Source organism: Rhinatrema bivittatum, chromosome 4, assembly GCF_901001135.1.
Source record: "Rhinatrema bivittatum chromosome 4, aRhiBiv1.1, whole genome shotgun sequence".
In the NCBI taxonomy this organism is placed as follows: domain Eukaryota; kingdom Metazoa; phylum Chordata; class Amphibia; order Gymnophiona; family Rhinatrematidae; genus Rhinatrema; species Rhinatrema bivittatum.
Window position 1 is genome coordinate 290,060,988 of NC_042618.1, and position 16,554 is coordinate 290,077,541.

At 44.0% G+C, this 16,554-nt stretch overlaps 1 protein-coding gene across 2 annotated transcripts in view; it reads left to right on the forward strand.

Annotated features, from left to right (window-relative positions):
• The window catches only part of ABCC9 (ATP binding cassette subfamily C member 9), a 976,112-nt gene extending 959,828 nt beyond the window's left edge, over nucleotides 1–16,284 (forward strand). The window contains exon 38 of one of the 2 annotated variants that reach the window (XM_029600177.1): nucleotides 14,944–16,284. In XM_029600177.1, the coding sequence (XP_029456037.1) occupies nucleotides 14,944–15,081 (138 nt within the window). In that variant the 3' untranslated portion in view covers nucleotides 15,082–16,284. The remainder of the gene's footprint in view (nucleotides 1–14,943) is intronic. The other variant, XM_029600176.1, reaches the window with a different exon arrangement.
• The last annotated feature ends 270 nt before the right edge of the window (nucleotides 16,285–16,554 follow it).

A 16,554-nucleotide genomic window follows, 5' to 3' on the forward strand; every position in this document is an offset into this window, starting at 1 on the left:
AAATGTCGGAGCTTTTGAGCCCGATTGAGGGAGAGCTTGGGTTAGGTATGGCAGCTAAGGAAAAAGAGGTGAGACATAGGGAAGAGGTTTTCCCTTCCAGAGGAACAGATTCTACCTCTCCCTTGGTGAATCAAAGTAGACAGGAACCCCCTTTGGTAAATATACAGAGTTCTTTATCCTTTACAACTATTGAAAATCCACCAAAAGTAACAATGGATATGATATGGCAGGCAGTAATGGTATTACAATCTAATATCTCAAATTTGAACACTAGTATAAAAGATTTATTTATTTATTTAACATTTTTCTATACCGACCTTCAAGGTTGAATACCATATCAGGTCGGTTTACATCGAACAGGGGTAGATCAGTGTAACATAACGTAACATAAGGAACAACTTTTTATAATTAGTGGAGACAAAGCAGAGAAGTAAGAAAGTTACATAATAACAAGGACCATGAACTAGGAAGCTGAATTCAGCTGGAAAAAGAGAAACCTTAAGAAGGTATTAAATTATATATATATATTATATATATTATATAATATATTATATCCCAGTTTTCCCACATCAATCTGTGATCTGACCTATAAATGTCAACGAAGCTACAGACTGCTGGCAGCATACTTAAGAGCACTGTTACCAAGTGACAATTTTTCCCTAATAAATCAGAAAGCAAGCTAGTGAAAATGTGCAGGATTTTGATGTTGTTCTTCTGCTTGTATTACATCATAGATTGCTAACAACTGTATAGCACGCATACAAGTGTAATATCAGACCGGTTTGTAACTGAAGGCAGGCTAGAAATTATTTTAAAAATAGTAACACTGCTAAATGTGGAAATTAAACTTCCTCACTCTTGCACCACAAGAAATATATGCATCATATTTCATATCACACCATACATAACTCGCTTTGATTTCTATGGTTAGAAAACCATGCTGATAATGATGATGATGATAAAAACCCAGCAAACGTAACATGGGAAAAGAGCACCATTCATGGACTCTAAATAATTTTTACAAAATAAAAGAGACATTTATGGATGTTCTACATTTATTATGTAAATTAAAACTGTTGGATTTCAAAACTCGTTTAAAAATCATTAGCTCCCTTAATATAAGGGCCAGAGAAGACACCTCTGAAGTTTAATCTGGTGTAGAAGAAAACATCCACTTTCCTTTATGCCACAGACTCATTTAATACTTTTTTCTCACCCATTGAGCTAGACTGCAAAGAACTAGGAGGTCCATATTCAAAAGATATGCAAGCGGTATTATTCAATTTGAATCCTATAGTTACAAGTCATGTGGGATCTTTGGAAAAAATCGAGGAGGATATAAAGCAAATAAAGAATGTTCAGTCATCCATTATACAGGGAGAAATGAATTTGTCAAGGAAGGTTGAAAGTATTGAAAATTCTATAAGATATACTAATTTAAGAATTGTCAATTTTCCCAAGTGCAAAATGATATCTCCCAGAGAACAATTGAGGAATTACTTTCAGGAGGTACTGTTATTAGCCCCAGAGAGTTTTCCCTCAATATTAAATACTTATTTCATCAGTTGGAAAACTGAGGGAAATATAGATCAAGGAATGGGTGATACATCGCTAAATGTAACAGATTTAATCGAAACCTCCTTAAGTTCGCAGGTGGAAAAAAGAGGTACCTTAATGGTTAAATTTAACCTTTCTTCTGAAAGGGATAACATTTTGAAATTATTTCTTGTAAAAAGAACCTCTTTATACCTGGGTCAAAAGGTCTGGATTTATCCAGACCTGGCCAAAGAAACCCAATTAAGAAGGAAAAAATTCCTATCATTGGTAAACCAGGCTAGAACATTTGGCATACAGGCATGTAAGTGTTTAACTTGGGTAGGAGGAGAAAGATTCGTATATTATGACCCGGAACATCTTGAGAGGTTCCTTGAAACTAGACGAAACCAAGGGGAGGAAACTGAGTCCTAAATCACAATTGGAATTAATTAATGTATTCTGCTTTACTCACATTTATTAGGTAAAAATTATTTGCTTTATTGTTTGTTTAATTAGGACTCCTTTGTTAGTTTGGTAACATGGAAAGGGAATTAAGATGTTGTTAAATATAAAATTATGGAAGAATTTTACAATTCTGTTTGTCTTTCCTGATTTTGGTATACATGTAAAAGTGAAATATGTTGTATTGAAACTTGAAAATAAAAAAAAAAAAAAAAAAAAAAAGGATTGGATAAGTTCTTGGAAGAGAAGTCCACTACCTGCTATTATTTAAGTTGACTTAGAAAATATCCACTGCTATTACTACCAACGGTAACAGGGAATAGACTTAGTTTTTGGGTACTTGCCAGGTTCTTATGGCCTGGATTGGCCACTGTTGGAAACAGGATGCTGGGCTTGATGGACCCTTGGTCTGACCCAGTATGGCAAGTTCTTATCTTCTTAGGAACATAGGACCTGGAAGGACAGGCAAAGCAGTCGAGGACAGAGGTCAATCTCACCTAGGGACATAAGGCCTGGATGGACAACCACAGTAGTTTTTTTATTTTTTAATTTATTTATATTCCTATTTTCAAAAGTTTCCAGCACTTCATAGTCCATTACACTCGGGTACTGTAGGTTTTTCCCAATCTCCATAGGGCTTACAATCTAAGTAAAACCCTTGTAGGAACACAAGGCCTGGACGGACAGTCACAGCAGTCGAGGACAGAGGTCAATCCCACTTAGGGACATAAGGCCTGGATGGACAACCACAGTAGTTTTTTGATTTTTTAATTTATTTATATTCCTATTTTCAAAAGTTTCCAGCACTTCATAGTCCATTACACTCAGGTACTGTAGGTTTTTCCCTATCTCCATAGGGCTTACAATCTAAGTAAAACCCTTGTAGGAACACAAGGCCTGGATGGACAGTCACAGCAGTCGAGGACAGAGGTCAATCCCACTTAGGGACATAAGGCCTGGATGGACAACCACAGTAGTTTTTTGATTTTTTAATTTATTTATATTCCTATTTTCAAGTTTCCAGCACTTCATAGTCCATTACACTCAGGTACTGTAGGTTTTTCCCTATCTCCATAGGGCTTACAATCTAAGTAAAACCCTTGTAGGAACACAAGGCCTGGATGGACAGGCACAGTAGTCGAGGACAGATGTCAATCCCACCTTGGGACATAAGACCTGGATGAACAGGCAAAGCAATGGAGATCAAACCCTTGTAGGAACATAAGGCCTGGACGGACAGGCACAGTAGTCGAGGACAGAGGTCAATCCCACCTAGGGACATAAGGCCTGGACGAACAGGCAAAGCAATCGAGGTCAAACACTTGTAGGAACATAAGGCCTGGATGGACAGGCACAGCACTTTTTTGTTTTTTTAATGTATTTATATTCCTATTTTCAAACGTTTCCAGTACTTCATAGTTGATTACACTCAGGTACTGTAGGTATTTCCCTATCTCCATAGGGCTTACAATCTAAGTCAAACCCTTGTAGGAACACAAGGCCTGGATGGACAGGCACAGCAGTCGAGGACAGAGGTCAATCCCACTTAGGGACATAAGGCCTGGACGAACAGGCAAAGCAATCGAGGTCAAATACTTATAGTAACATAAGGTCTGGACTGACAGGCAGAGCAATCGAGGTCAAACACTTGTAGGAACATAAGGCCTGGACGGACAGGCACAGTAGTCGAGGACAGAGGTCAATCCCACCTAGGGACATAAGGCCTGGATGAACAGGCAAAGCAATCGAGGTCAAACACTTGTAGGAACATAAGGCCTGGATGGACAGGCACAGTAGTCGAGGACAGAGGTCAGTCCTACCTAGGGACATAAAGCCTGGATGAACAGGCAAAGCAATGGAGGTCAAATACTTATAGTAACATAAGGTCTGGACTGACAGGCAGAGCAATCGAGGTCAAACACTTGTAGGAACATAAGGCCTGGACGGACAGGCACAGTAGTCGAGGACAGAGGTCAATCCCACCTAGGGACATAAGGTCTAGACGAACAGGCAATGCAATCGAGATCAAACACTTGTAGGAACATAAGGCCTGGATGGACAGTCACAGCACTTTTTTGTTTTTTTAATTTATTTATATTCCTATTTTCAAACGTTTCTAGCACTTCATAGTCGATTACACTCAGGTACTGTAGGTATTACCCTATCCCCATACGGCTTACAATCTGTCAAACCCTCGTAGGAACACAAGGCCTGGAAGGACCGGCAAAACAGTCGAGGACAGAGGTCAATCCCACCTAGGGACATAAGGCCTGGATGAACAGGCAAAGCAATCGAGGTCAAATACTTATAGGATTGTAAGGCCTGGATGGACAGGCATAGTAGTCGAGGACAGAGGTCAAGCCCACCTAGGGACATAAGGCCTGGACAGACAGGTAGAGCAAACGAGGTCAAACCCTTGTAGGAACATAAGGCCTGGATGGACAGGCAAAGCAGTCGAGGACAGAGGTCAAGCCCACCTAGGGACATAAGGCCTGGACAGACAGGCAGATCAATCGAGGTCAAACCCTTGTAGGAACATAAGGCCTGGATGGACAGGCAAAGCAGTCGAGGACAGAGGTCAAGCCCACCTAGGGACATAAGGCCTGGACGGACAGGCAGATCAATCGAGGTCAAACCCTTGTAGGAACATAAGGCCTGGATGGACAGGCAAAGCAGTCGAGGACAGAGGTCAAGCCCACCTAGGGACATAAGGCCTGGACAGACAGGTAGAGCAAACGAGGTCAAACCCTTGTAGGAACATAAGGCCTGGACGGACAGGCAGAGCAATCGAGGTCAAACCCTTGTAGGAACATAAGGCCTGGCAGACAGGCAAAGCAATCGAGGGCAAACCCTTGTAGGAACATAAGGCCTGGACAGAAAGGAAGAGCAATCGAGGTGAAACACTCGTAGGAACATAAGGCCTGGATGGAGAGGCAAAGCAGTCGAGGACATAGGTCAATCCCACCTAGGGACATAAGGCCTGGATGAACAGGCAAAGCAATCAAGGTCAAACCCTTGTAGGAACATAAGGCCTCGACTGACAGGCAGAGCAATCGAGGTCAAACACTTGTAGGAACATAAGGCCTGGACGGACAGGCACAGTAGTTGAGGACAGAGGTCAATCCCACCTAGGGACATAAGGCCTGGACGAAAAGGCACAGAAGTCGAGGACAGAAGTCTATCCCACCTAGGGACATAAGGCCTGGATGGACAGGCACAGCAGTTGTTTGGTTTTTTTAAATTTATTTTTATTCCTATTTTCAAACGTTTCCGACACATCATAGTCGATTACACTCAGGTACTGTCGGTATTTCCCTATCCCCAGAGGGCTTACAATCTAAGTCAAACACTTATAGGAACATAAGGCCTGGATGAACAGGCAAAGCAGTCGAGGACAGAGGTCAATCCCACCTAGGGACATAAGGCCTGGATAACGCTTGACACCCACATTCTCCACTAACTGCAAGGGCTGTTCATCAAGGGCACAGCAATCGAGGACAGAATCAATCCCACCTAGGGACAAAAAGCTTGGATGGACAGGCAGAGCAATCGAGGTCAAACACTTGTAGGAACATAATGCCTGGACTGACAGGCAAAGCATTCGAGGACAGAGGTCAATCCCACCTAGGGACATAAGGCCTGGATGGACAGGCAAAGCAATTGAGATCAAACACTTGTAGGATCATAAGCCCTGGACGGACAGGCAAAGCAGTCGAGGACAGAGGTCAAGCCCACCTAGGGACATAAGGCCTGGACGGACAGGCAGATCAATCGAGGTCAAACCCTTGTAGGAACATAAGGCCTGGATGGACAGGCAAAGCAGTCGAGGACAGAGGTCAATCCCACCTAGGGACATAAGGGCTGGATGGACAGGCAGAGCAATTGAGGTCAAACACTTGTAGAAACGTAAGGCCTGGAAGGACAGGCAAAGCAATCGAAGTCACACTCTTGTAGGGACACAAGCCCTGGATGGACAGGCACAGCAGGTTTTTTTCCTTTATTTATTTATCTTGCTATTTTCAAACGTTTCCAGCATTTCATAGTCGATTCCACTTAGGTACTGTCGGTATTTCCCTATCCCCAGAGGGCTTACAATCTAAGTCAAACCCTTATAGGAAAACAAGGCCTGGATGGACAAGCAAAGCAATCGAGGTCAAACACTTGTTGGAACATAAGGCCTGGACGGACAGGCAAAGCAGTCGAGGACAGAGGTCAAGCCTACCTAGGGACATAAGGCCTGGACTGACAGGCAGAGCAATCGAGGTCAAACACTTGTAGGAACATAAGGCATGGACGGACAGGCAAAGCAATGGAGGTCAAACCCTTGTAGGAACATAAGGCCTGGAAGGACAGGCAGAGCAATCGAGGTCAAACCCTTGAAGGAACATAAGGCCTGCACAGACAGGCAAAGCAATCGAGGTCAAACATTTGTAGGAACATAAGGCCTGGACTGACAGGCAAAGCAGTCGAGGACAGAGGTCAATCCCACCTAGGGACATAAGGCCTGGACAGACAGGCACAGCAGTCGAGGACAGAGGTCAATCCCACCTAGGGACATAAGGCCTGGAAAATCCTTGACACCCACATTCTCTACTAACTGCAAAGGCTGTTCATCAAGGGCACAGTAATCGAGGACAGAATCAATCCCACCTAGGGACATAAGGCTTGGATGGACAGGCACAGCAATCGAGGTCAAACAGTTGTTGGAAAATGCCTCGGCGGACAGGCAAAGCAATCGAGGTCAAACACTTGTAGGAACATAAGCCCTGGACTGACTGGCAAAGCAGTCGAGGACAGAGGTCAATCCCACCTAGGGACATAAGGCCTGGACCGACAGGCACAGCAGTCGAGGACAGAGGTCAATCCCACCTAGGGACATAAGCCCTGGATGGACAGGCACAGCAGGGTTTTTTTTCTTTATTTAATTTATCTTGCTATTTTCAAACGTTTCCAGCACTTCATAGTTGATTACACTCAGGTACTGTCGGTATTTCCCTATGCCCAGAGGGCTTACAATCTAAGTCAAACACTTGTAGGAACATAAGGCCTGGATGGACAGGCAAAGCAGTCGATGACAGAGGTCAATCCCACCTATGGACATAAGGCCTGGACGAACAGGCAAAGCAATCATGGTCAAACACTTGTAGGAACATAGGGCCTGGACGGACAGGCAAAGCAGCCGAGGACAGAGGTCAAGCCCACCTAGGGACATAAGGCCTGGATGGACAGGCAGAGCAATCGAGGTCAAACCCTTGTAGGAGCACAAGGCCTTCACGGACATGCAAAGCAATCAAGGTCCTACCCTTGTAGGGACACAAGTCCTGGATGGACAGGCACAGCAGGTTTTTTTTTCTTTATTTATTGATCTTGCTATTTTCAAACGTTTCCAGCACTTCATAGTCAATTACACTCAGGTATTGTCGGTATTTCCCTATCCACAGAGGGATTACAATCTATGTCCAACCCTTGTAGGAACACAAGCCTGGGCAGACAGGCAAAGCAGTCGAGGACAGAGGTCAAGCACACCTAGGGACATAAGTCCTGTATGGACAGGCAAAGCAATGGAGGTCAAACCCTTGTAGGAACATAAGGCCTGAACAGTGGACGGTCAGGCACAGCATTTGAGGTCAGGCCCTTGTAGGGACGTACGGCCTGGGCAATGGACGGTCAGGCACAGCATTTGAGGTCAGGTCCTTTTAGGGATGTACGGCCTGGACTGTGGACTGTTAGGCACAGCATTTGAGGTCAGGCCCTAGTAGGGACGTACGGCTGGGCAGTGTACGATCAGGCACAGCGTTTGAGGTCAGGTACATGTGCTGCAGTGCTCATATTATCTGGAGCATAGGAGGCAGTTGGAGCTGCTGCAAGGCTTTCAATAGCTTATATTCGTCTTCCCTTTCACAGGGAAAATTTGGAAACCCAAGCAAAGGCAGGTTTACTTTCAAAATCTCTAGCATTTCCATCAACTCTGGTGCCAGCCTTGAGCGGTGAGGGTTTATGATATCCCCTGTCATTGAAAAGACACATTCACTGGGCCCACTGGTTGGTGGACATGACAGATATCGCTGAGCCACTTTGGCTAGGTGTGGCCAGACAGTGGACTTGTGTGCCCAATATGCCAGCGGATCTGTCTGCATGTTCTGTATCGGCTCTGAGAGATACCGTGTCACTGACAGCTGTGCTAATATCTCCTTTGCTTGGGCGGGCTGAGAGTCACTCATGCCAGCTGCTTTCTCTCTCGCCCATCGCACAACAGATGAATTTTTATGGGCAACATGCCTTGGGCGTTCTGTAGTGGAGGAGGAGGTACTATCTGTCGCTGACACAGTGCTGCTCCAGCTTGGGCTGGCAGCACAACTCTCTGAAGTGCCCGTTGTTTCCACCTCTGCTTCAAGCCTAATCTGTCTCTGCCTATGGTACTCCTGTTCACAGACATTTGCTAACAGAACAGCAGGTCCTTCACCAATAAGAGACAACCGTACTGTAGGGCGAGTTTTATATGTGCAGTCTTGTGTTAAAGGCGTTAATCTCTCTTTCACCTGCTGCGGCAAAACGTCCAAACAATCCAGCACTTCAACAGTCATTCCCTCTTCCTGTTTAAAGGCCTCCAAATGTTCATCCAGGAGATGAACTAAAGGGATGATGTCAGCCAAGGTAGCACTTCTGTAACTCAGCTCCTCCGTGACATCCTTGAAGGGCTGCAGGATTTTTACCAGCTGACTCATGACTAACCAATCATGATGCCCTAGGGGATTCTGCACACCTATGTCCATTGTACCAGAAAGTTCATGAAGGGGTGTCTGCAGCTCCACTAACCTCTGCAGCATCATAAAGGTGGAATTCCACCGGGTGGCAATGTCTTGAATGAAACGCTTGTGAGGCATCTCCATATCAGTCTGCTTTTGTCGGAGAACCTGCCCCGCCTTGACACTTCTGTGGAAGTGTGCTGCTATGTTCCTGCTCTTCTGTATTAACCTATGCAGGTATTGATTCTCTTTGTCATTGGAATCCAACCCCAGAGCTGACTTCACTACCAGGTGCAATGTGTGCAAAACATCGGATGTTCTTAAAGCGCCCATCGTTTATTGCCTTAACCATGTTTGCACCATTGTCTGTGACAAAGAACCCTGCCCGAGTTTTCCTGTCTCACTGGTGTAGTTGCCAGCCCTCCAGCATCTGTCTGATGCATGTTAGAATATTGGCTGTGGTATGGGCCTGGTCCGTCAGGTGGGTGTGCAGTAAAGCCCACCTCCACCCTGATACTTCTTCAGTAATAGAGCTGCTGGCTGCCCCTGCCTCAGCCAGGTCCCACCAGTGTGCTGTCAGAGAGAGGTAAGAGTGTGCAGCATTCATCACAGTCTAGATATCACAGGTGAAATGGACTCTCCTCTCTGCCTTAGCTAGCAGCACTTGCATGCGATTGCGACACTGCTTGTACAGGCTGGGGATGACCTTTCTACTTAATGTGGTTCTGGAGGGGACTTTGTAATTTGGAAGTACGACCTTCAGAAAATGCTTGAAACCCACATTCTCCACTAACTGCAAGGGCTGGTCATTAAGGGCAATCATTTCCCCAATGGTCCTTGCTACAACTTTTGAGGCTGCCTGCCTCCTACCCCGGGATAGTGTTACCGCACTCCACCCCATTTCCTCCATGGTGGGTTTTTGCTTCTGCCACATGTCAGGGGGTTGCTGGCCTGCCACCTGACTGCTAGAAGGGGATGAGGGCGTGGACTGACTCTGCTGCTTTTCTACCACTGCACGCTGCTTGGAAGGGGTCCCCCAACTGGTACTGCCACCATCCCCATATGGCAGTAATCTTTTTGGGTGTTGCCTCTTCATATGATGGTTCATGCCAAAATTAGGTAGATGCCCCATTTGCTTGCCTCTGCTAATATCCCTGGCACAGTAATTACACCGAGCAAAACGCGGGTCTTCCGTCACTTTAAAGTGGCTCCAGATGACAGATGTCTTTCATGATCCTCCCTTCTCTAATGCCTTCGGGGTGGAAGCTGCCACTGGAGCTGAGGTAGTGGGTGCACCCTGAGAAGCAATGCCAGGGGCCTCAGTCACCCTCTGTGCCTGTGCTGACTGCTCTTCCTCCTCCTCATCATCACTTTCATCTCTCCCCTGCTGCACTGAAGTGGAAGCTAAGACAGGACTAACTGATCCTCCAGAAGATTCTTCACCTATTACTTCTTCTGTTTCTGATGAGAATCCCACACAAGAAGATTCTTCATCTGAATAAGAAGCAAACAGTGACAGCGCTACCTTGTCAACGCTAAGTGTTAGTCGAGACTTCTGTCCCCCTGCTGCTTTTGGGTGTCGATATTTTGTCTGGCATGACTCTGCCTCCCCTTCCCTCATCTCCAAAACTACAGGGCCAGAAACATGTGGTGGTGATGGCGATGCATCATGGTCAGATTTCATTTTTTTCGGGATGGAACTGCCAGTCCCTACAAAGAGTTTAGATTGTGACAGGTGCCTTTTTAACTTTACTGGAGGAGTTGCACTAGTGTCTTTTGAAGTGCCTCCTCTGCCAGTCCCAATCACTTGACTACATCTAGCTTTCCCTGACATTATGGATTTAATGTCACTGAGTAGTGCCTACTGTTTAAAAGGCTGCCTCAAATTTAAATGCCCACTATCACGGTGCCTTGCTATGCACTAATGTAAGGTGTGTGGTGTGCACACAGACGCTGCTTGCTTGTATGCATGAAACAGGCAGACTGGGCACTTGACTGCACAGACCGACCCAATAATAAGGTTCAGTCTGTTAAACTACCCACTGCCCACTGTCACGGTGCCTTGCTATGCACTAATGGAAGGTGTGTGGTGTGCACACGTACACTGCTTGCTTGTAAGCACAAAAGAGGCAGACTGGGCACTTGACTGCACAGACCGACCCAATAATAAGTTTCAGTCTGTTAAACTAACCACCACCCACTGTCACGGTGCCTTGCTATGCACTAATGTAAGGTGTGGTGTGCACACAGATGCTGCTTGCTTGTAAGCACAAAAGAGGCAGACTGGGCACTTGACTGCACAGACCGACCCAATAATAAGGTTCAGTCTGTTAAACTAACCACTACCCACTGTAACGGTGCCTTGCTGTGTACTAATCTAAGGTGTGTGGTGTGCACACAGATGCTGCTTGCTTGTAAGCACAAAAGATGCAGACTGGGGATTTCACTGCACAGACCATCCCAATAATAAGGTTCAGTCTGTTAAACTAACCACTACCCACTGAAGCCCAGTGCACAGAGAGACTAAGTGACTTGAATTTAAAAAAACTCAATTTAAAAAAGCTGGAATTTTTGTCACTCCAGAAAAATGGATTAAAATATATCTCTCCCAGCCAGCCACAACACCCTAATGGTGAGTGCTAGCTGCTTCTCTCCCTGGCACAGCCTCTCAGTCAGATCACCTAAATAAACAGTTTGAAACAACCAGAAACAGGACTAGCTGGCACTGGCACTGCAGCAAAATAAAGAATAATTAGCTTTTTCTTTCTCTTTACTAACTAGCCTCCTTACAGCAACCCCACCTCCCCTAAGCACCGCTGTAAAGAAAATGCATGGCTCTCCTCATGCTGATCTTTATATAGTGCTGGGACATCAGTAAAATCCACAGAGCGCACTGAATGACCGTGAGATTGGCTGCATTCAGTGCATTTCAATAAATGTCAGCGCTGATACACTGCATTCCGGTATCCATGCCAACCTGTCCTACCCTTTCCTGTGAGTCACTGTGACTCACAGGAAAGGGTCAGACATGTTGGCATGGATACCTGAATGTAGGGCATGGGCGCTGCCATTTTGTGAAATCATAGCTAGCTATTAGCTAATGGGGGCGAACAAAAGCACGGGGCGCACCAAATTAGACGGATAATAAGTTATATATGTGGGGAGTCGCAATGCATTTCGCCTCCCCACATATATAACGAATAGTGCAAGATACGTTGCGGCTCGCCAATATGGCGAAAACGAATGCACACCCCTACTGCTCAGGTCATGCTGACTTCTTGATGTACTCAGCTCTGTTGCTTATATATACATAGAACCTTCTGATTTGGTTGTATATGCAACCCACCATTAATTTATTAGTGTAGAATATGACCATGTCTGGCTGAATGTCTATTTCAATTTTTATCAGCTCCACTATCTCTACTGCCAATGCTGCTCCACATAATTCAAGCCATGGTATGGTGTGGTTAGGTTGAGCTGCTAATTTAGCCTTGCCAAGGATAAATCCTATGTAGGATCTGCCTTCTGTATCTGTCATATTCAAATAACTACAGTGGCTATAGCCTTTATGGAAACATCTAAAAAGACACAAAGTTCTTTGTATTGTGCTGCAGTGATAGATACAGAGGTATACATATGTGGAATTCAGAGCTGCTTGAGATCTCAAAGGGAACTCTTCCATATTTCCCATTCTTGTTTCTTCTCCAGAGACAGTGAGGTGTCCTATTACTTTGTCTCTTTGAAAAGTTCTCTTAATAATGACCTCCCTTGACTGGTGACTGGAGCCATAAACCCAATGTCACGATTGGGGATTGTGAATCCCTGGGCTGGGATGGAGTTGGTACTGCCCAGGCAAGGACTGGACCTACACTGATAGCAGGCAGATATACCATAGGCTGGGAAGCTATAGACAGCTTCAACTATATAAACTGCTTCTTCTGCTGGTTGAGCCTTTGTTTTCTGAGACCAGTAGGATTTAGGGAAATGACCACAGTGAGGAGAGTGTTCTGAAGGTCAAGGCAAGTGGCAGTCAAGAAGATCTGTGTCCAGGCAAGCAGTCCAAGTCAGCAACAGGAGATCAGTCTGAAGAAGACAGGGATGGAGCCAGAGACAAGGAGGGTCAGTTGAACAGGACAAGGAGGGATAAGGCAGAGCGTGGAGGCTAGGCAAGGAGCTGGAGACAGGCAAGAAGCTAGGAAGGCAAGGCTGGAACTGGGAAGTACAACAGAAACTGGAAGGCAAGGCTGGAAGTGGAAGGCATGGCAGATACTCAAAGGCAAGGGTGGAACTGGAAAGCATGGAAGGAACTGGAAGGAAGGCTGGAATGGGAAGGTATGGCAGGAACTGAAAAAAGCTACAAATGCCAGCCAGGATTTCAGGAAGACCTGTTTATGAGACTTCAGCTTGCTGTACTGCTGCTCTTTAAAAAGTCTAGCTGGATGACATCATTGGTGGGCACTGCGAGATCTTTTGACTGCAGGACCTTCATAAGAAATGCATGCATGCAAGCACACCTAGAGGGAACTGAGAGGCCTCAGCGGTGCCCTGGGTTAACAGCATGGCAGTGAATGGAAGGCATGGCAGCTGGAAGGTAAGGAGATACTGACCATAATATAACTACCTTCATCAATGAGGTGTTACACCCAAGTGTTAATGAAGACTACAAAAATTATCGGATTCCTCTGGTACCAAGACACCAACATCAGCAACAAGATTGTTAATTATAGGATACACGTGGATGTTTACAGCAATAGTCCATCACCTGCAATAGCCACCTATGGATGCAGTAGGACTGAACAAGGAGGATAGAAGGAGTATGACACAGATGCCAGGCAATTCATAGAAAAGGACTTCTATGTAGATGATAAATTGAAGTTGGTACCTAGAGAAGAAGCTGCTATTGACTTGTTAACGAGACTGTTACTGTATTCTCTTAGAGAACACAATCAATATTAGCTGAATTCAATTTGAGGTTCCAAAAGTAGCCTCCCATGCCAAGGTAATGAAAGCATGCCCTTCAGCAAAACTATGCAAAAGATTTGAAGAACTTAGATTTGGGAGTTAACATGCCAACACACCTGTGTAGTTTTGGTCTAAGTTGGAATCTGAAAAGAGACATGTTCATATTCCAAGTCTCAAATAAGGAGAAACCTGATATGGCATTCTGTCTACAGTAAAACTGTTACTTGGGAATGATAGCTAGGCATATAATGGAACATGATAGGACCTCCTATCCTGGCATTCTTTACAGACTTCAGTGCATTCAGACTTCAGGTACCAACATCTCAGATACATTGTTCTTCCTCTATACTTCAATATGCTTCAATATGCTTCCTCTATGATTCAATATGGGACAACAGCATTCTGGGAGTTTAGGCTTGCAGCATGTTATAAAATCGGGCGTACATTTGTGCACGCCGGGTTGCGTGCACAAATGAACGCCACGCGCGTACCTTTTAAAATCTGCCCCATGTGTTTCTGCCCAACTGATATTGTAGCTTCTGGCTGGATTTTGCAGGAAATCTGAGCAGGAATTACACCTGGAAGTTACAGCATCACTGGGGAGGGCAACTGGGAGCAAGAACCCAGAGGAGCTTTTCAGGCTAGTATTACTTTTAACTGATGAGGCTGAAATGCTGATTGAATCACAAGAGCCAGGCTTGATGTTAGAGGGCTTACATATTATCAGAATAATTTATTTGGATTAGTGCTGTACGAATTATTTTGTCTCCAAAGCAAATGTATGGACATTTTTTTTGTAGTGGAAATCTGTTTGCATTCATGTTCATGTTCTGTATTGAGTTTTAGTTTATTTTGAAAATTATTCACCAGTATTAATAGAAATCAGTATTCTATTGTTATGGCTTATGTGGTGGTTTCTGAATTAGAAGCAGATGCACACATTGATTTTCCTACCCATGCTAGAAAACTTTATAACAAATCTGGATGCATAGTTTCTATCCCCTGTCCTAATCCTTCCCATTTTACCCTGAAGGTAAAAAGTACACATGCTGTGAACAACACTTCTACTTTGACTTGTTCTGAAAGGGAGGAGAAGCTATGAAAACATGTTTGCTTTTTTTGTGGATTCTTTTATCCACATAAAAATGTCTGAAAGTTCCCTCTAAATCACTTTACTTTTAGGTTACATTGGTCAAATTAACAAGAATGTTTTTTGTTTTTTTTTTTGCTTCCTCAGCATCGGGTTCACACTATTCTAACAGCAGACCTGGTCATTGTAATGAAACGAGGGAACATTTTAGAATATGGCACCCCAGAGAGTCTACTGGCACAAGAGGATGGCATTTTTGCATCTTTTGTTCATGCTGACATGTGAAAAATTATTACACCGTATAGTATTTTTTGTAGCAGTTTCATGAAACTTCTATATTTTATTCTTTAAAACTACATTTAATTAAACAGCTTCTTGTTTTCTCTCTGCACATGTCATTTAATTAAACATGATGTACAATGCTTATAAGCCTTAAATCAATAATATTTTACTATATGTATGTCCTACATCTCTGCATGCATACTTTAACAAACACTTTATAATCTATTTCTCATATTGCATTAACTGTTGTAATTTGAAAGTTTATAAAGTTGATAGGAATTGTTTAATTTCTGTTTTTTGCTTCAGAAAAGATAAGAGGACACTGTCAAGGTTGGTAAAATGAAAATCTGAAAATTGCTGGAGCTTTATTTGCAGTTATGACACAGAAAATTGATGCAGGACTGACTCAACCTGCTATAGCTGCTTTGAAGCTCTATTTCTTGTTTGTATGCATTTGTACTGCATCATAATTGTAAACAAATGTCATCCATTGCATAGTCTTAAAACCTTTCAATTTTGTTAGAAAATAAACATTTTTCTTTCAACATTTAAAATGTAGATGAAAATGAGCATTCATAATAATATTGGGAACATTTTTAAAGGCATAGATGCTTTCTACACAGGAAAAATAAAGATACCAATACTCAAAGGCATTTAGCTGGGGAATACAAGCTATCTGGATAGGTTTAAAGTTATCCCGTTAGAGGTAGCCAGATAACTTTATTTGGGGATATTCAGTGGGATGTTTATTCCATTGAATATCCAGGATATTCATTCAGAAAATAATTTATCCATTATAGGGTTTTTGAATAATGACCTCAAAGTTAATATACCTATACCAGTTATACTGTACCTGGGTAAGTGGCTCTTTAGCTACTCGAAAGAATGTATTTACTTTCATAATGTGTGTACTATCAGTTGCATAGAAAAGAGGGGTGAATTTCAGAGGAACATTTGGAATCTACTTGCATACATTTCATTTTCTAAAATACGTATGCATATTAGGCATGTTACTAATATGCTCACTTTTCATCATCATTTAAAACTGTGTAATGTGCATGTGTAGTTTTTGCTATATAAAAGTCAAAAGTCATATACAATGTATATAGATATCGTGAAGTCCATATTCAGTAGGGAAGTTAGTGGCCAAGTTATCCGGCTATTGTTAGCCGGATAACTTATCTCATATAGGGGTAGATTTTAAAAAACCGCGAATAGGCGTACTTTTGTTGGCGCTCCAGGCGCAAACAAAAGTACGCTGGATTTCAGTAGATACGCGCGTATCCGCGCGTATCCGCTGAAATCCGGGATCGGCGCGCGCAAGGCTATCGATTTCGTATAGCCGGCGCGCGCCGAGCCGCGCAGCCTACCCCCGTTCCCTCCGAGGCCACTCCGAAATCGGAGCGGCCTCGGAGGGAACTTTCTTTTGCCCTCCCCTCACCTTCCCCTCCCTTCCCCTACCTAACCCACCTGCCC